The 20094-nt window shown below is 38.7% G+C and overlaps 2 protein-coding genes and 1 pseudogene across 3 annotated transcripts; 1 reads left to right on the forward strand and 2 right to left on the reverse strand.

The window, feature by feature from the left end:
• The first annotated feature begins 301 nt into the window (after nucleotides 1-301).
• On the forward strand, nucleotides 302-6191 carry LOC117957424. Of its 2 annotated transcripts, XM_034893140.1 has the most exons (15): nucleotides 302-541; nucleotides 1050-1170; nucleotides 1253-1317; nucleotides 1415-1522; nucleotides 1627-1786; nucleotides 1935-2116; nucleotides 2539-2715; nucleotides 2811-2955; nucleotides 3094-3269; nucleotides 3404-3565; nucleotides 3753-3895; nucleotides 3986-4142; nucleotides 4592-4774; nucleotides 5254-5292; nucleotides 5401-6191. In XM_034893140.1, exons 1-15 carry the CDS (start codon nucleotides 491-493, stop codon nucleotides 5788-5790), a joined length of 2259 nt encoding a protein of 752 aa, XP_034749031.1. In that variant the 5' UTR covers nucleotides 302-490; the 3' UTR covers nucleotides 5791-6191. The 2 variants fall into 2 exon arrangements, with proteins under 2 accessions (XP_034749031.1, XP_034749032.1); XM_034893141.1 differs by lacking the exon at nucleotides 1415-1522 and having other exon boundaries at nucleotides 3753-3901; nucleotides 3989-4142.
• A 331-nt stretch (nucleotides 6192-6522) lies between these two features.
• LOC117957444 (myosin-7-like) lies at nucleotides 6523-8034 on the reverse strand. The gene is made up of 5 exons (XM_034893182.1): nucleotides 7985-8034; nucleotides 7736-7841; nucleotides 7002-7097; nucleotides 6774-6905; nucleotides 6523-6608 (listed from the first exon to the last, which is right to left on the reverse strand). Exons 1-5 carry the CDS (start codon nucleotides 8023-8025, stop codon nucleotides 6588-6590), a joined length of 396 nt encoding a protein of 131 aa, XP_034749073.1. The 5' UTR covers nucleotides 8026-8034; the 3' UTR covers nucleotides 6523-6587.
• Nucleotide 8035: 1 nt separating this feature from the next.
• LOC117958157 lies at nucleotides 8036-10723 on the reverse strand (annotated as a pseudogene).
• Nucleotides 10724-20094: the final 9371 nt, after the last annotated feature.

Here is a 20094-nt window from a genome sequence, read left to right on the forward strand (position 1 = left end):
TTCTCTCGTTTTCAAATTTTTAAGTATATTTATAAGTGTTTTTTTTTTTACCTGGGCATATGCCTTCTTCTACTATTGCCAATGAGGGCTTTAAAATGCAAACATGAATTTTATATATAGTGTTATGTCAGAAGGGAGAACATGTAAACCTAACAGGGAAAAAGATCATCCTCTCCATGTTGAGGATTATGTTTTCATCTGGGATTACAGATGGTAATATTACGGGCGTGGCACTGGCTTGGATCTTAATGGCAATGGGTTATTACTCAGGACTTAACTCTATTTAATAGCCTTCCACCAAGTCATATCCAGTTCACATTTAGAGTAGCATCAATCAGGATCATCATTTCCATTGCACATACAATAGTTAAGCATTGAATGGGTTCCCCATTACTTATAGAAAGTACTTTTATGTAAATTTCTGTACTTTCAGCATTTTTATCTAGTTTTCAATAGGGGACGCCGTCATCTTTTTGCATTACCTTTCATCATGGCAGCTTCCAAAGTGGACTCAAAATCAGAAGCTACCGACACTGTACTGGTAAGTTCTTTGTAGCCAAATATTCCCATGTTTGAAAGTTTGTGTACATTTTGCCATCATCATCATTTAAGATGCGTGTATTCTTAAATGTCATTTTGGTTCTTATTGTAAAGTGTTAAGCATTGTTTAGTTATTTTAAATGTTTGTGTACAGAATGGTATTTAATTCTCAAAGGCAACCAAAAGAAGCAAATGTTTTAAGCTGTTGTATTTATTCTTCTCCATTAAAGTATTTTATCATAATATTTTGGCAATGTCATATACTATACTTGATTACATCTAGATAGTAGATCCATGTTTTACATTGGTCACCAAAAGGGGTTCCTGGACTTTTACTGTGATATGGAGAGTGAAAAAAGTTTAGCTTTTAAGAACAATTGAATTTTAAATTAGGATTTACATTGGAACAATATATCAAAATTGTTTAGGACAAGTACAGAGGAGTACCACTGTTTATACGTTTTAATAGTTCATACTATTTGTTTTTTCCTTTGGTTGATGTTCAACAGGTTACCCCAGAACATGAGCAGATCCTCAACATAATAAGTGACTCACAGCGTGGACGAATGGATGAACAGCGCTGCTCCTTGAGTCCTGTTAAAACTAGACAAATCAAAACTACACCTGCAGGTTGGAACAGCAGATACAAAGATACCGTCAGCAGTGAATTTTGTGAATTGATTGTTGATTGTTTCACCCCTGCTCCCCACAGGTTCAAACTATGGGGGACAACACCTCAATGAACTGAGAGTGTCATTGCCAGGGTTAAACTACCAGGTACTAGACTACAAGCCGTAAGGGCTTAGTGCATGCAGCTGCACAGGTGGTGTTGTGAAAGATGAATGTCTACCCCAAATGTGACTTGTTTTCTCAGGAACCTAGGAGTAATAACCATCACAGCTCTGAACCCCAGATTTCTGTGACAGAGAGTACTCCAGATGGAAACAGGAAGTTTCAGTTGGTACCAGACAACCAATTAAAGGTCTGTGCTGTCCTATTGTTTCTTCTACTGACTCAATTGACATTATTAGATATTATTTTACCTAATTTGATGAAATCTTAATCTCACAGTTTTTTTTCCAATAGGAAGAATTATGTGATGAACAACAGAAGTTAATGAATATGATCAGCAAAGGCCAGTCTGGACGCATGGAAGACCAGCGCTGTTTCTTGGATTCAAGCAAGAGTGCTCCCTGTACACCCAAACACACAGAAGGAAAGCCTGCTGCATGTACATCAAACACAGGTAAAAATTAAAACAGGTTGAGGCTGTGTGTATAAAGTCTCTGTACTTATTTTCCAAATTTGCAATTCTTATAATTGCCTCTTACTTACCTTTTAGTTTATTTTCACTTTTGCCTATACAGTTACCTAACTATTTCACCTGTTTTCAGATTTTAACTTCCCAGGTCAAGATTCTGAAATGTTTTTCAGCCTCTTGGCCAGCACCCAGGGCCGACGGCTCGACGACCAGCGGGTGTCTCTTCCATCATTACCAGGATTAGAAAATGAAAATGCCACATCTACTGCAGGAGTGGATTCAAGCTACTTGTGTTACATGGTCTCTAAAGTCCAGGTTAGTACTTTCCTTCTGTCAAAAAAACTAAACGTTTTACTTTATTTTTACAAATATTACATAAATGAAATGTTTTTTCTAGGATGCTACAAAGCCATACATTAGCAGATATGTTTTGGATGTACAGTTCTTCAACGTTTTCATGTTTTCATTTCAAGTTTTCATGTAATTTTCTTTTTTCATGGAAATGTCACGTCAAAGCACGCCACTATCTTAGGAACAGTTCAATTAGGATATTTTTTCACGTTATTTAAATCCTGTGATATATAATTTGTTAAATTCAAACCTGTTGACCGGGCTGATAATCTTATGATTACATTCTTACATAGAGCCATCATTTGCTCAATACTGTGTGGAACTTTATGTATCACAGAAGTGTGCCTCCTAATCAAGAATGCTGAAAAATGCTAATGCATTTTCAGGAATTCAGAATGGATGACCAGAGGTGCTCACTACCTCAACACCTTACCCAGGCAACCGAGTTTTCACCAAAAAAAGATACATCTGTATGTGCTTCAGGCCCTGCACATTCAGCTTCATTCAACCCCGGTTCAGACATAGGTCGACCAAAGACTGAAGACAAAGCATCTCAAAAACAGGTATCTGCTCAAGTCACTGCACATTTTTAAACACAGGAGGTAAATTTAATTTATTTACTGACCTAAATATGTACGGTACAATCTTTCCCATCTAGGCCTTGACTCCAGCTAATCAGGAAGAACTTTTGTACTTAATGAGTCAGTCTCAGCGTGGGCGAATGGATGAACAGCGATGTGTCTTAAACGTTAGTCCCCAGTCCACACCCAAACACAAACCCAGTCGGAGCACCTTGCCCAAAGGTTAGAATGCAAACATATTTGCCTTGCTGTTTTTATTTTGCATTTGATGTTTTTGCAATGATAATGGCAACTGCACTTTCATGTTGTGATAATTGTTTACATGTGTTAACGTCCACCTCCCCTTTTTCACCAACCTAGGTCCTGATTCTGAAAAGTTCTTCAGCCTGCTGGCCAACTCTCAGGGCCGACGACTTGATGACCAGCGAGTGTCTCTTCCTTCGTTGCCAGGGATACAGAATGGAGGTACCGCATCAACATCAACCGCTGCAGAGATGGATGCAAGCTACTTGTTTTCCATGGTCTCCAAAGTCCAGGTTGGGCCTACTCTTGACAGTTTTTGTGATTTTACTCCACAAAGTCTTCCAAATTTTTTTTGCACATGTAGGATATGTTTAACAGCACATCCAACTGCTTTTATCCAACAATGAATCCTGTTTTCCATCCACAGAGCTCAAGGATGAATGAACAGAGATGTTCTGCACCCCACATCTTCCAAAATATGGGTACCCCATGTACTCAACGCAAAGAGCATCCCAAATCAGACAAACTTGGTAAACCCCTCCAAAGGTCTAGCTCATATTACCGTATCACACCCGAAAAACACAAGCAGGTGAGACATCATGCTGCACAATAAACAGCTTATAGTTTTGTCAACACATCTTTTCTCCTGTAACGTTATATTCCTTTACGTTTTAAGAAAAACATTTGCTTATTACATTGTATCCAGCCTCTATTGGCCAAGTTGTTTGTTAGTTGTCTCACTTCCCATTGCTTTTCTTTCTTTAAATCTGTATTAGGTGGCATCTCCAGCTGAAGAGGAGCAGTTCTTACAAATGATAAGTCATGCACAAGGTGGACGTATGGAAGAGCAGCGCTGCTCTTTACAACCCAGCAGAAGTACACCTGCCACACCCATTCACAATGGAATTGCTTCAACTAGCTTAGCAGGTCAGAAAAAAGCACACAAAGGACAAGGTGTCAAGTATGTGTTTACGCCCCTGAGACATCACAGCCATTACTCTTGACTCTCTGTAACAGGTGCAGACGCTAACAAATTCTTCAATGTCATAGCCTCCAGTCAGGGACGACGGCTAGACGATCAGCGTGTTGCACTTCCTACCCTGCAAGGGACATGTGGGAATTCTGGAATAAAAGATAATGGCAGAAATGCCAAGGCTGGAATCCCAGTAAGTTAAACAACATTTAAACGATTGATGGTACGAACATAAGTAATATTGGCAAATTGTGCTATTAGATATGTACACACTGCTAAATTTAGTTCCTTGATATTTTTATGGCACTCTCCCACAATGTGAATGTTATGCGGGGCAGGATGCATGTCTTTTGTCTAAAATGTTGTAACTCATCATGGCAAAAATGTCATTGTTGGACCACAAGGTCTTGAATAGCTAAGCTGAAAAGATGTTGGAGCACCTTATGGTTTCAAATTGAGTTTCTAGATCTTCTCCATTCAAGATATGGAGCATGTTTGTACATACAGTATGTAAAAAAGAAATGTATGTTGACATGGAAATACTTGCTTCATAAATATTTAACACTCAACTGATTAGGATTTTATAAAATCACAGCAGAATACTTAACTGCTCAACTGCCTTTTTGATTTTTCCTCTGCAAGGTTTCAACACTACACATCACTGTGGCTGAAAGTCCACCAACAACATCAAGGAAGGACTGTTCCAGACCTGTCTCTCAATCCCAAATGGGTCATGCAGAGTCTGGCTCCCCCAGAGCCCTACCCAAATCTGCTACATTTAACACTGCAACAGAATTTCAGCAGAAGCTATATTCCCCAGCACAGGTGAATTGTTTACCTCAAATATAACAGTGTTTGGATTTCATTAGGAGAGGGACTGCTAGGAGAAAAACATTGTAATTAGTTTTTTATTAAATTTGAAAATGCAAAGGTCATATAAAGGGATGAATATACTGCTAACACATTATATTTACGTTATGTTTTATGTTGATTTGCACTGAAAGAAAATGTCAACCACACCTGAACTGAAACCTGAAAAGATCTAACTTGTGTGAGCCCAGCTTTTAGCCATATAAATGACCTAACCCTAACCCAGTTAAGGGTTGCAGTGAAGGGTTGAAGTGATGGTCCTTTCCCGGAGTCCCAAGTGTGAGTTTCATTGATAAGGTGGTCATCTTGCTGCTTGAAGTTAGTAGTGTTCTAGAGCTGTTCTGTAGTTGGCCACTAATTAATGAACAAAACAACTAAACAAGAGTCACTGGACCACTTTGCAAAGAACAGCATGTCATGCTATTTCTTCACAGATGACAGTGAGGTTGTCCTTGAGCTTCACACCAGAGCAGGTAAGTTGCACCACAGCTTGGTAGAATGTGAGCTTATTGCCTATGCTTGTTGTCTAAATAAAAGATTGGTTCCTTCATTTATGCTAATTTGGCTCTCATCTGTCAAAGGGACAAAGGAACATCAACGAACCATGTACATTCCCTGAAGTCTTCCTCACTCTGGGAGCCCCTGGAGATAGCCTTGTGATCCCTCTTAGCCCACAACCTGACAGACCCCTGTCCTTCAACTTGAACCTTGTCCCAAAAGATGTTGAGTCCAGGCACAGCTCTCCAAGCTGTGCAAGTCCCAGAAAAGAACAGGGGCGCATGACCAGCCCCATCAGTCCAGAGGAAGACTACTTCTCTCTGTTTGAGAAGGTTCACACATCCCAGCTGCAGAAGGGAATGACTCAAGGAGGACAAAAGGGAAAAGGGGATCTTGGAAAGGGGACGGAAAAAGCTGAGCAGGGAAAGGGTAGTGGAAAGAAAGTTAAGAAGGATGGTGGCAACAAACAATAGTCAGGTATGCCACAAATGATCCATTGAGGAAAGCAATAGAAATACAATGTGAGGTGTCTGTAAATGGTTTAGAGGGAAAACAACTGATTGAATAATGTTTATAGAATTGTATCTGTATTCTGAATGTACCCGCACTTATTAGAAGCTCTTGCTGTAGTACGAGTCAACTTTATTCAGTTTTTATTTTAAGGATTGGGTAGGTGATGGTATTTAATTTATTTATTTTCATTACTGGTTAATGTTCCATATCCATATACACTATCCATTTTGTTTCAAGTTAGTTGTGTGGATGAGAACTTATCGCTTTTCTTTGCGTAAATGCAATGTGTGCAGTTAAAGATTATACTGTTTAAGCTGCTTATCCAAAGAGAGAAATTGTAGAAAGGTTGGAATTAATGTTTTAGTCTGTGCCAATATATGTATGCTCTTGATACGTTGAACTGCATCATTATCCTAGAGAGACTTGTAAAATTTGACATTGTTACAGAGCTATCAATTCACTTCAACATCAGGCACTGTTTTCAATAAATCATTGGTGCGCCTCAACTACACATGAAGAAAAAGAAAGAGATGAAATTGCAATTATATCATGAGCAATAATTTGCCAGTTTGGTCTTCATATTGACACACAGGGTTCTAACACAGTCCCACACAGTCTTATCTAAGCCAAGTAAGTTATCTGAGGTTGAATATGACAGAGAAGAAGTAAAAAAGAAAACTGAGTACTTCAACATTTCCAGTGGAAAATCTCAGTGGTTCATATTGGATGAACTCATGCCTCAGCCGGATCTGGTTTTTCACTCAGCGGAGTCACTTCCCTGAAGGAAACAGAGAGAATTAGTACTTGAAGTACTTGTATAGTAGGAATACTATAACATTCAGTATTGATAGAGAAAGCAGTGCAACATTTAGTAGAATGCAAAAAAACATGGCTTCATGAAGTATATTCACTACATAACATTGTCAAAGAGAAGAAAAGTTACCTTTCCAGCATCACGGCTCTTGACTCTCAGCTTGTTGACCTGGGACTCAGAGATGTCAGCACGCTCCTGAGCTTCCTCCAGCTCATGCTGAACCTTTCTCAGCCTGGACATGTGAGTGTTGGCCTGCTCCTCCTGTGAAGGGTTTAGAGTTTTATTAATTTAGTTGTTCATGCTGATGTCATTATTGCATCCACTGGATGAGTAGACACAATAACATAGCTGACTTACAGGCTCCTCAGCCTGTCTCTTGTAAGCCTTGACTTTGAGCTGCAGCTTGTCCACCAGATCTTGAAGTCTCGCCACATTCTTCTTGTCCTCCTCAGTCTGTACAGATAATCAATAATCACTTATGGAGTGTTGATGCAGAGCAGTTGTTGAAGAAGTATTTAGATGTTTTTCTTAAATTAAAGGTAGTAATACCACAGAATACAAGAAGAAGAAGCATACCTGGATTTAAATATTACTTAAGTAAAAGTAAACATGTATGATCAGATCAATGTGCTTCAGGTAACAAAAGTAAAAGTCCTCATCAAGCAGAATGGACCTTGACAATGTTAATGCAATTTACCCAGTTATGATTGGGTTAGTATTTGTGTTTGTTTCCCAGCTCCACTCCACTCCACTTACAGTATACCTGACTATACTGGTCAAATCATGCAGGGTAATTGGAAATGTGTGGATGTACAGAGCCTATCGTTTCCCCAAAAATATAGTGGAGCAATAGAAATATGTAATAATAATGTATGTAAGTAAATGTTTTCCTTGAAAATACTCCAATGAGTACCTCAAAATTGTACTTAGGTAGTACTTAAGTAAAAGTATGTTTTTTATTTTCCATCACTGGAATCAAGGACTAATTATAATAAAAATAATAATAATACATCTCATTTAAAGTGCCATGCATGACACCCAAGGTCACTTAACAAACAAACTATGGTAATTTTTAGTGAAAGTAAATTTAACTGGTAGGTCAGCTCCTTCCCTTTCCTCTCATATTTGCGAACACCTTTAATTGCGTCAGCTCCACGTCTCTGCTCACCCTCAACTTCAGCTTCTAGCTCACGCACCTGTAATGTGATGATGCAAATAATAAACAAATCAAGTCTTGTACAAGGATGTGAGGGCGGAGGAAAAAATGCAAAGTTAATTCAATCAATTTAAAGATTCTCATTCTTCAATCATTCTGTGAGCATTTATATGCAGTGCATAGCCTGGACTCCAGTTTCTGGAGCTGCTTCTTGCCGCCCTTCATGGCGAGATTCTCAGCTTTTTTTCTTCAAAAAAGTGCAAAACCACAACAATACTAACAACAACAACAACAACAACAACAACAACAACACAAAAAGACCAAACCTGGGGTCTTTGATTCATTAGGAATCAGGCAGCGCACAAAATGAGGATGAGTACTCCTCAAGTTGGTCATCAGCTTGCCCAAATTCTCCTGTGATGCAAATTATAATTATTTAAAACAAAAGTCAACTTCAAAACATGAACCAATCAGCTCAAATTTGATCTTTTTTATGGATATTTAACATACCCTGAAAAGAGCAGACACAGTCTGGAAGGAACCACCCTTCTTCTTTCCACCACCCTTTTTGCCACCACCAGATTCAGCTTTTTAAAACATAGTGCCAGCAAACAGTTAACTCTTTATTCATTGTGCAGTTTTATTTCCAATGGGAAACCATACAGAGGAGTTGCAGTGTTAGACTCTTACCTCCGGCCGAAGCATGGGCTACATACAGCATTGCCAGCAGTTTGTTTGCAGATTTTTGGTAGAGTTGTACAACTGAGTCATTCAGGGGGTCCTTGTTCTTGTCCAGCCAGCCAGTAATATTGTAGTCCACTGTACCGGCATAGTGAACCAGGGAGAAGTGAGCCTCAGCCTTGCCCTTTCCAGGCTTGGGCTTCTCAAAGGCTTTGGTCTTGCCAAGATGTTGATCATGCAGCTTGTTCTTAAATGAAGTGTCTGTAGCCTTGGGAAACATGCACTCCTCTTCAAGAATGGAAATTATGCCCATTGGCTGAAAGGAAATGGGATGTTGAAAAAAATCAACAATTAACACTGCATTCAGAAAACAGGATTTCTGTTCTACTTGACAGATTTGTTTTACCTTCTCAATAAGCTCAATGCAGGCAGCCAAGTCCATACCAAAGTCAATGAATTCCCAATCAATGCTTTCTTTCTTGTACTCCTCTTGCTCCAGGACAAACATGTGGTGGTTGAAGAACTGCTTTAGTTTCTCATTGGTAAAGTTGATACAGAGTTGCTCCAAGCTGTGGTACTGTAATTTTAGAAATATCATCAGTCCCAAGGAAAAACATTGATGACAAAATTCTGTTCTTTAAGCTACTCAAATCAAAGATCTCAAATCCAGCAATGTCCAACACCCCAATGAAGAACTGTCTTGGCTGCTTCGTGTCTAGCATCTCTTGGATACGGATGACCATCCACAAGAACATTTTCTCATAGACCGACTGCACAAAGCACTGACAGCATTGTAGACCTAGAAATAAAGATTTTAGTTTGGTAACTTCATAGAATATTGGTTTTCATATCAAAATGCAAATATGTCCCAAAACTTTCGTATGTCACATTTTATTTTGATTACCTGTGGTACGGTCTGACCTTTGGTCACCATCTCGTTTCCGACCTTGACTCTTGGGTAGCACAGAGCTTTTAGCATGTCAGCTGAATTCAGGCCCATGAGGTAGGCAATTTTATCTGCCACTGATTTAGATGAAAAATGCATTAGTACACAGAAGTGCACAGGATCAAATAAAGCACTGTTAACACCATGAAGTAAAATGATTGATTTTTCTCCGGCAATTTTGACACAGACGACACAACCTCTCCACTGCTTTACTGGTTATCTCACATTGCAATAAAAAACCTACACATCGAGGTGCTCACTGCCAGACCTTCTTTGAAAGTGGCGCTAATTACCATTCAACAAATATAATCTGTAAGTCTTGGCGGTGTAGTGATGACATTCTTGCAATATAAGTTTATGCAAAAAAGGTGTGGTGTTTGTATTTAAAAGGATGTGCACAATAATGTTTGACATTATTAATACAATTACCCTCAGTGCCATCAGGTTCACCCTGCTCCTCACGCTGTTTCTGCTTAAACTTCATGTTACCATGATGCATCACAGCTCCAGTCAGCTTGTAGATGGCAATCTTCTCATCACCAGTGAAGCCCAAGATGTCAATAGCAGTCTGAAATTCCTGCACAGCACATCATTTTAGAAAATAAATTCTAATTATTGTGACATTTGTGTGCTGTTGTTCTACAAAATTACCATCAACTTACATCAGTTGCAATGAACTCCTCCACATCATTGATGCTTTTGACAGTGATTTCACCCTGACTGATCATATGGTAGTCATAAGGGTTGGTAGTAATTAGAAGAGCCTCTGGAAGAATAGGAGGAAATGCATTAGTGAGCAGTGCACATTTCTTTTCTATTATTTGTGTATTGTGTTATGACATACCCAGGAGTTCAGGCTTGTGGCCAGTCATCAGCTGATAGAAGATGTGGTAGCTTCTCTCAGCAGACAATTGAAAAGTGACACGGGACTTCTCCAGCAGATCTGTGATTATTTGTTGGAAATAAAGAATTGATAATGAATGCAAAACAAAACAAAATGCAACGTAACACATTTTTCAACAATAGTAATTGTTGACAATGTTGTCCACTGCCTACAAAAGAAAAATAACTTACACGTTTCAATGTCAGCTGAGGCCAGCTTGCCACTAGAACCAAAGTGGATTCTGATGAATTTACCCTAAACATTTACCAGAAAATGTCAGTTTCACTAGGTATGCACAATGGAGTTTTGTGGTCCTTAATATGAAGACTTACAAAATGAGAGGAGTTGTCATTCCTCACAGTCTGTTGTAGATTCCAGACCCACAGAGGTCCATGAATGAAAAGTGTATCCATGATTAATGTACAGTAAAGTTAAAATTTGAAATAAGTGAAATAACAAAATAATTTTGCTTTTTCCATGGTGTGTGTATTTTAATGTTTTGTTTACTGATGTTATGTTGTTGCCTTTTATATTTACCGAACGTTCTTTCTTCAAAAAAATAGATGACCTTGAGAAATGTCCCCTCAATAGGTGGATGGGCTACTTTGATGATGTGTTGCACCTAAGCTATTCAAGTAGGGCCAGTGGTCTTCAGTCATTTTTCTTTGTGATAACTGGTTTAAGCCTTGGTGTGCTTGAATACATTAGATGCTATTTTTGCACACAAGAAGTCAAAGTCAAAGTCAAAGTCAAAGTCAAAGTCTGCTTTATTGTCAATTTCTTCACATGTCAAAAACATACAAAGAAATCGAAATTGTGTTTCCCTCTATCCCACGGGGACAAGACATTTATAACAAATTTGGTCCACAGACAAACATAACATTCAAGTAAACAACATAAAAAAAATAAAGAAAAAAATAAGAAGATATATACAATGAGGAAAATAAGAGCAGCAAAATTTGTGTTAAAAATGTGCAATTATGCATACTGTCGACTATGTAATGTGCAAAAAGACAGGCGGTAGCATAGTGGTGCTGGTTACGTAGAGCAGCAAAAATGTGTTCTCAAGTGTTTTCAGGACAACAAAAAGTGTGCAAGTGTACAAGTTGAGTAGTGGTCCTCCAACAAAAGGTGGAGTTTCAGTTTTTTAGCTATGAATTAAAACTATTTCTCAGACAGCATCATATAAAGATGAGCCATTACAAGCAAATATTCTAAGGTTTGTTACAAATGTTTTGAATACCTACCTCTGTCACCTTTACTGAAGAGCGTGCTGTTTTGTTTTTGTGCATTTTAGGCCTTTATTTGACAGGATAGATGAAGACCTGAAAGGGGAGAGAGGGGGAATCACATGCAGCAAAGGGCCGCAGGTCAGAGTCAAACCCTGGCCTGTTGCGTCAAGGAGCAAACCTCTATACTATATGGGTGCCCGGTCTACCAACTGAGCTATCTGGGTGCCCAATTGAGAACTTGTTGTGCACACAGGGCCACTTGTGTTTCACTGTGAATGTTACATATTGTTCATCACTTCATAGTTTACTTGATGCAAATACTTTCAGCTTACCTCTTTTTTGCACATGTTGTATTGCAAATAACAGCACACACCACTCAAATGATATTCTTTTGTGGAGTACACGCAACATGTGTGTAGTACACATTAGCAGGTTGTTTTACTAATGAGAAAATGCTTAAACTTAGTTAGCACTATTACAGCATGTGTGAACTGTAAACTTAAATATGAGTCCACTTCTATAGGCTTCAATACAAGGATCAAGCCTTTTAGAAGCTCCTTTGTATGTCCTTGAGTCTAGTAGATGAATACTGTACACTGCACTGCCTCGGCACTCAGCCCTTAACCTGAAATATGACACGTATGACGAGGAGGAGCCTGAGAAGGTTTGAAAGAGTTTTAAAAAAGTTACTCTCCTCTATGACTGAGTAGTAAGATTGAGAGACTAAACGTTGTGTGGGTTATGGTCTTACTATTTTTCTTTGGTTTGTTTCATGCTTTCAGAATACAGGAAACAAAAACAAATACATAAAAAAGAATAAAGGAAACAGAGAGCTTACTGTATAGAGTTCAGTTTTCAGGATGCATGAAATTGACATCCTGACAGTCTAACATGAAATGTAATGATTTGTGAAGAGAGCTTGCTATACATTCAAATAATCACAAGGTTTTTGTGCTGTTATTCTTTGTCTTCCTATGTAAGCACAATGGTTAACTTGAATATCCCTGTAAACTGTAGTAGACACTTGGATCAGGAGAATGCCCAGCAGAAACTGAAGGAGCTCTAACCAAAACGCCTAAACAACATTTCACGACTGAGACCTGAGACAATAATTAACAGTAGTTGTTTTTGTCCAGTTAAGGCATATCACTGTAGTATGCCAAATCAGTAATTTGTTCATCGAAGGCATTCAGTGTTGAATGGGCAAATGTTAGGGCATACTGTCTTTGTCATTCTAAATAACACATGCCTTGGTGGCCACTCCCCTGCTGCAGTTGTTAATAAGCACAATAAAGCTAAACTACTAAAAATATCTGGGTACACAAATGGACAACCAGTCTACAGTGTCCACATAAATAGCGTCTTCCCTACATGTCTAACAACATGTGCTTTCTATGCTCACAGGGTTTGGTGTCACAAAGGCAAGAGGACATTTACCTGCATTGACTGTATAACAATAAGGACAGAGGCTTAGCCATGCACATCCATGGCACTGTGTACATTAAAATAGCTGTGAACTTGTTTTGGGGTGTAAGGGTTGGGGGTTTAATCTTGAACTTTGACCGTCTCACGATGGGTTTTCAATTCAATTTTTATGTTATTTATGTTATCAAAAAATATCATCAACAGGAGTTATCTCAGGACACTTTCCAGAGTAGGTACAGAGTAGGTCTAGACCCCACTCTATAATTTACAAAGACCCAACAAATCACCCAAGACTAAGCCCTTGGTGCGAAAGTGGCAAGGAAAACTTCCTTTGAACTTTGCAGTAACCTCGGACAGACCATGACTCTTGGAGGGCTGCTAAAGGTTGGGACACGGGGACACTGACACAGACAGATATACAGAAATATGATTCGTGATAATTATAACAGTTGGTATGATGAAGATCGGCAGTTATAGTGGCAATAAAGATAAATACCTATTGCTAGAAATAATAGTAGTAGCAGTGCAGGGTGTAGCAGGATGTCAAGCAGGACCACAGCTGCAGAATCAGCTGCAAAAACGTTTTAGGTTCCATCCCAACCTAAGGAAATTTGTGAGGCGAGAAAACATAAGGATTCCAGGGAACAAGCTCCCCTCAGCTAAGTTAGTAACAAGGATTACTGGGAAATGAATGCACAAATGGAAAGAGAGAGGAGCTCTGTCTAAAACTATTGTAACACTACGCAACCAATTGTATGCAGTAGTTGCATCTACGTTCTTCAAACTGAGATTTTGTATTTTAGGGACCACCCTGGCTGTGCTAAATTAATAAATAGAAAATCAATCATCTCACTCTTCTGTAGACGGTATCATGTAAAGGATAATTGTTCAACAATCGGTTTTCTGTGAGCATGATCATACTTTTTTAAACTTATCTTTCATTAAAAAAAATTGCAGAACCCTTGAAAAAACTGGTTTCAGTTTAAAATTTGGCTTTGGAAAAAACTACAATACAGTCAAGAAAATATTGTTCTTGTCAATTACATATCACATCACATCAATAGGTGCAACATCGTTCACTGCTGCTTCATTCCATGTTTGTGCTTATGAATGGGCCCTGTTGGCAACAAGTGGGACTGGCCATAAAGTTGGAGTGCTTAGAATCCCTATTAAACCCTATTAATTTATACCAACTGTGACCCCTCAAACACAGCCAAGCCAACGGAGAGTACTCGAATACTTGCAAAGGTTCAGAGCTTATAGACTAACACAAAGCCACTTGTCATTCCATAACAGTTGGTGTCTTTGTGACAAGTGCAATCGGCTCTACAATAATCTGAGACAGCAGTGATTTGTGTTCAACAGACTGCACCAACACATGCAAATAGACAAAACACAAACAAATGAAGAAACATCATTCCCAAGTTGACAACACTTGCGCAGCAAGGAAACACTATCACCAATTTGACAACACATGCTCAGCATTTATGAAATATCTTCACCAATTTGACGACTGTGGATGTAGGTGAGGACCATGTATGTTAATGGTGATTTAACATGCGCATCAATTAGAAAAATCTGAAACAGAAACTGTTTCTAGGGGCACTAAAAGCGGTACACACAGCTGGGACACACTGTTGCCATGTTTTTTAGCTGATTAGGTTATTGAAGTCAGCCATCAGTCAGCGGTGTTGGAAATGTATTTTTGCATTGTAATTGCATAGTGCAGATATCTGTTCATAGCCAATTGTTAAAGGTGCCTGCCACACATAACTGTTTTCACTTGCATTTTTTTGAAATTTGTTAAGTCCATTTGTGTTCGTATCATGTTGTGAATGTTAAAATGAACTGCCACCTCCTGTGTCCGCTCTGGTGACTGAAACGAAATGAGCGGAGAAATCAAGCCAATTACACAAGCTGGTCAGTCTGATGTCTTGTTGCCTGAGTTTATTACTATTTATGAGCTAGCCCAGTTGAGCTGGGTAAAGGAAACTGATGGCCAGGCTCTCATTGGCTAGCTTTTAGCCAACCAGAATCAAGCAGCTTAGCTTGTTGAATATTAACAAATAGAGCTGAGTATTCTTGCAGGCTTTCTATTCCACACTAGAATGGCTTGAAACAAGGTAACCAAAGCATTTTTCTACAAATCTTTTTACAGAGTCCATGATATAACTTCAGACATTACCACAAATTAATGAAATATGTGTGCCAGGGAACCTATAAAAAAAGGTTAAAAAGGTAGATAAGTTAATGTTACACTTAAAGTTAATGTTAGCTAACTAGCCCTCAAGTTCAGGTCAGTTAACCAAAGGTAAGTTAGCAAACAACCCTAAGTCTTTGTTTCAGTGGCATGGATGAATGATAAACAGTATGTGCTCCCTCTTGGCCGACCAAATAGTGAAGCTGTAAATTATTAATGGTAAGAGAAGTGTAAAGTGAATTTTAATGACTGGGCACTGCATAGCCTACTGAAAGAAAACCAACCAACAGAAAAACAGATTTAAGAAAACCACTCACGCTTTAATATGAAAAGAGCTGACATTCTTGCCTGTTAAATTGATAACAACAAATGTAAATATACACTTGTATGGATCCTCTGACTGGCATGTGAGTCCAATGAGTCTACTTAGTTTAAACACTAAAATCACTAAATTAATTATAATTACAGGACAGATACATAATAGACCCCTGTCCATTTCTGCACTCTACCATGGCAACCTGCTCCCTAATGCCTTCCTGTACTCTAAGAGCATCGTCAAAGTACAATTGGGCATCCTGATAACAAAAGGTAAATCTGGTAAATTAAGGACATGTTATAGCCAACTTGCCTCTGTTTTCACTGGCATTTTTAACTTGTCACTCTCTCCTTGTGTGGTTCCGAATTGTTTAAAAAAAACAAAAAAACAATCCTCGTTCCTGTGCCTAAGAAAACAACCGCCACCTGTATGAATAATTTTAGAGCTTTAGCATTGACTTCTGTGATTATAAAGTGTTTCGAACAGCTTGTGAAGGCATGTGTCAACAACATCATTCCCATCTCCATTGATCCATTACAATTTGCACACAGATCAAATAGAGCTGTGGATCATGTTGTATCCTTGGCTTTACATACTGTGTCAACACCTAGAGGGCAGAGATAAGTATGTCAGGATGCTTTTTGTGTTGTGAAAGGATTCAGATGTAGACACCAAGTGAACAGGCAAAATTTACTTGAGTGCATAGGAAGAACCAAAGGCTTGGGGTGGTAGAAGGAATTCCAGGCTTGAAGAGAATCAGACGATAGTGTGTCAGGGAGCAGTCAGGGCGGACAGACAGGCAGGCGGGCAAAGAGCAAACAGGCAGGTGAGTCTACGGGCAAGCAGGCGGGCACGCAGGCAGCGAATTCACACAGGGGATGCACTGTGACAGACGGAAAACAGGAAATGTCACAAAAGTAGGCTACTTAACAAAATGTACAAGAGAGGTAAAAACTGGGAACACAAGGAAGGGATGAGAATGCAAGCAAAACCCTAACATTTATTGATTATAGTAGTGCCTTTCATACCATCAGAGCTTCTCTTTTAACATCTCAGCTGTTAGACCTGGGCCTCTACAATTCCATCTGCAACTGGATACAGAATTTTCTAACAGGCTGTCCCCAGACAGTTAGAGTTGGCACTGCATTCTCAGCCACTATAGTGCTCTAAAAGTCTGGAGCACCTCAAGGCTGCTGTCTCAGTCCTCTATTCTACAGTCTGTACACCTGTGACTGTATTGCAAAACATCCCACTAACAGTATAGTGAAAGTTGCAGATGATACTACTGTGATAGGACACGTTGACAGCAATGATGAAACAAAGCAGGTTCTCATAGATTTCAAGAAGAACAAACTCACACATATACCTGTCTATATTAAAAACTCTCCAGTTGAAATTGTCAACACATTTGCATTCTTAGGCATCCCTCCCTCACATGGTCGTTTCATATCAGGTGTGCCATTAAGAAGGCACATCAGAGGCTTTATTTTCTGAGGTGTCTTTAGAAATATGGTATGTCCCTTTATATTCTACAGAACTTAAACCGTTATACAAATGAGAGTATATTGACAGGCAACATTGTAGTGTAGTTTGGTAGGGCTACTTCACATGACCTTAATCTTCTGACAAAGGTGGTCAAAACTGCATCTAAAATCATCGAGGTTCTACTTAAACCGCTGCAACGTATTTACTGGAAACGCAGTACTAAGAAGGTACAAGGTATCATGCAGGACTTTAGCCATCCTGCACACAATATCTTCTCCCACCTTCCATCAGGGAGACGTTTGCAGAGCATCCTAACGCGTACATCACATTTTAGGGATAGTTTTTACCCCCAGGTAATAAGGTTACTGAATGATTGCACAGTAGAAAGGAGAGCTGTGGTCTTAACTTAGTCACTTAGTCACTGTGTCTACTGTGCTTGTTTTTTTTTTTTAATGTTTTTGGAGTTTTAAATGCTATTTATGTTACTTGTTACTGTTATCTGGTGCTGAGAGAGTGCAAACGACATATTGTATTTCATTGCTGTGGTACTCTGTACTAAGGTGCACATAAACTTGAAGTTGAAGTTGAACTTGATGTATCCTCCTAACAATACAATGGCAGAATTTATCTAGCTCTCATCTAGAATGTAGGAGGAAACCCAGTCAAGCACAGAGAGAACATGCAAGCTCCACACATAAAGGCCCCCTTGAAACTAGTCCTCAGCAGTGCTTACCAATGAGCCACTGTGCCAATAATGACTTTCAAATTTGGAGAAGCTTTGAAATGTTACTGGTGTATAGTTACAGGACATGCAAATCTCAGATATCTGAAATGCAATTCAGGCCATGGTCTTTGTAAATGTACAAATCTTTCTAATAAAATTAAAGATGAGGTACCATTTGATGACCCATTATTTAACTCCCTAAATAGAATACAATTGCCAACACTTTTGGGATCCGGCCCAAAATAAGGTCCCTTACAAAGCAAAAGGAACTATGAACCACTTAAAGTGTGGTAAAAGTTTCCTTGCCAATCCTAAATGGTGTTTGGCCTTTATGGCATTTTTTAATCAAATTGGCATAAAATATATAAAAATGGACCCAACTCTGGTAGCTCTTAGGACACATGCGGATTTGAGCGGATTATGTGATGACTTAAAGTGTCCAAGTGACCAAAACAGGTGTTTTCCATTTCCCCTTAAAACATCAGTTCATGGATAAGGGAAATGGTCATGGAAAATAAATGTTTTTATATATATTCTACATATAAGAATGGATGTGTATCTTGTTACTACATTAGTGCAACAGTGTGTATGTGTGTGTCTGTCTGTCTGTCTGTATGTCTGAGTGAGTCTCAAGGTGATGTCTTTAAATGTCTTGTTCTTTCAGCCCAAAGATATTCAGTTTTAATATGAAAAATTAAAAGCATATTTGAGAAGCTGAAAACAGCATTTTCTGCAATTTGATTATTTTTCAATCCGTTGTTTGAATAGTCAACTAATCGTTGCAGCTTTAGTAAAAAGGGGATATTACTTCGACCCATGACTTAAATCTGTTGATTCTGTTTTACTTTTTGCAATTATGCTATGGAAAGAAATCCACTTGGGTGGTGTTGATTTATTTTGATGCGTATGTGACATGGACATGTTAACCCTGTCACCACATATTCCCTTTAGTAGGCTAGAATAGTAAAGTTACAATATGTCAAATCCAAGTACCCTTGACTGAAAAGCCCAAAGGGCCAGCTAATGAAGGGGCATCAAAAGATTTAGTGGAGACCTCCTCTGCTCCAAGATTCCAAGTCACGGTTTAATCTCTTCCAGGATAGGAAAGACTTGCGTGACTTGGCAACCTGCATCCATTTCTCACCTGTGACATCTCAATAGAGCATTGCATGAATGCTGGACAGGCCTTTGTCAAGTCCTAGGCAGAATTTGATCTGTTAATTATATTCATCTGCAATGTGAATAACGTCGCCTGACAGCTGCACACATTACAATGGTGGAAACATTTCTTTCATAAATCATTATGCAACAATATTTCAACATAAAAATATTGACTACATAATCTCTGTCTGAACTCAACAAATCTGCCAACAGAAATGTCAGTTCTGCACATACGTAATGATGAACAGGCTCAGGGAAGGTTTATTTCTGCATTCTCAGCACATCCCAAACACAGTTATACTTTGACTTCACCACTTCATATTGTACTTACACAGTGGTACTCTTATGGTTTAAGTTTTGTTCCTGCTTTTTTTTCGGCAGTTGTTGCTTTCTGTTGTTCTGTGTTTTCTCCCTAGTCTTGTGTTGCAGTTTGTGTCTTGTGTTCCCTTGTGAGCGTCTGTATGTCAGTTTCCTGTTTTATTTTTGACAGTCTGATTTTCTGTGCTGTCTTGTCTTTAGTTTTACTTCCTGGGTTTTCCCTCTCCTGTGATTACCTGATGTCTTCCACCTATTTCCCAGCTCTTTTGTCACCAGCCTCTCTAAATGTGATTTTATTATGTATAAAAAATGTATAACATTTTTATAATGTTATACATATAAATAAAAAATGTATAACATTTTTTATTATAAAATATTGTAAAATCCATTTATTATGAAGAATAACAGGCCCCCACTATTTTTTTTTGGAAGTGTTAAATGAATATGTTGTAAACCTCATGCATTTGAGCTGTAATAACTTTCTGTTTATGTTTCTAGGCTACTGTGCACATTTTAGCTGGACCAACATGTCTCAGGTCATTGACAGAGAAGAATGCTCTCACTCCAGTTTCAGTCATGTGCTGTAAGATAACTTTCTATTAGGCCTACAACATGTTCCAAAATCATAGTTATCCTGACATTGTAAAATTGTGTAAATTAATGAATGTGCATTGCAATATAGGCCTAATTCAGAGAGGGAAAAAAAATAAATGAGGCAGGGCAGAAATTGAGTTTAAAATTACTACTGAGCACAAGAAAGGACTTAAGAGAAATCCGAAGTGGATTGATAGGTACGGAATAGTGTAGAGCGAGACGTTTATAGTGAATACAACCCCGACAAAGTGATCAGGACCCCGACGCGACAGGCAGGAATATATAATTAGGAAATAAAGTGTAATTCGAAACATTGCTTTTTTTCCCGC

Source organism: Etheostoma cragini, chromosome 15 (assembly GCF_013103735.1).
Source record: "Etheostoma cragini isolate CJK2018 chromosome 15, CSU_Ecrag_1.0, whole genome shotgun sequence".
NCBI lineage: Eukaryota > Metazoa > Chordata > Actinopteri > Perciformes > Percidae > Etheostoma > Etheostoma cragini.

What these genes read in the sequence shown, in the direction of transcription:
- LOC117957424 (XM_034893140.1), top strand. Translation starts at nt 491, where the DNA reads ATGGCAGCTTCCAAAGTGGACTCAAAATCAGAAGCTACCGACACTGTA. An exon ending in CACCCGAAAAACACAAGCAG is followed by an intron (nt 3,566 to 3,752) that starts GTGAGACATCAT and finishes AATCTGTATTAG; the next exon opens with GTGGCATCTCCAGCTGAAGA. An exon ending in TGAGCTTCACACCAGAGCAG is followed by an intron (nt 5,293 to 5,400) that starts GTAAGTTGCACC and finishes CATCTGTCAAAG; the next exon opens with GGACAAAGGAACATCAACGA.
- LOC117957444 (XM_034893182.1), bottom strand. Translation starts at nt 8,025, where the DNA reads ATGAAGGGCGGCAAGAAGCAGCTCCAGAAACTGGAGTCCAG. An exon ending in CTCCAGAAACTGGAGTCCAG is followed by an intron (nt 7,842 to 7,984) that starts GCTATGCACTGC and finishes CATCACATTACA; the next exon opens with GGTGCGTGAGCTAGAAGCTG. An exon ending in GGAAGGAGCTGACCTACCAG is followed by an intron (nt 7,098 to 7,735) that starts TTAAATTTACTT and finishes TTATCTGTACAG; the next exon opens with ACTGAGGAGGACAAGAAGAA.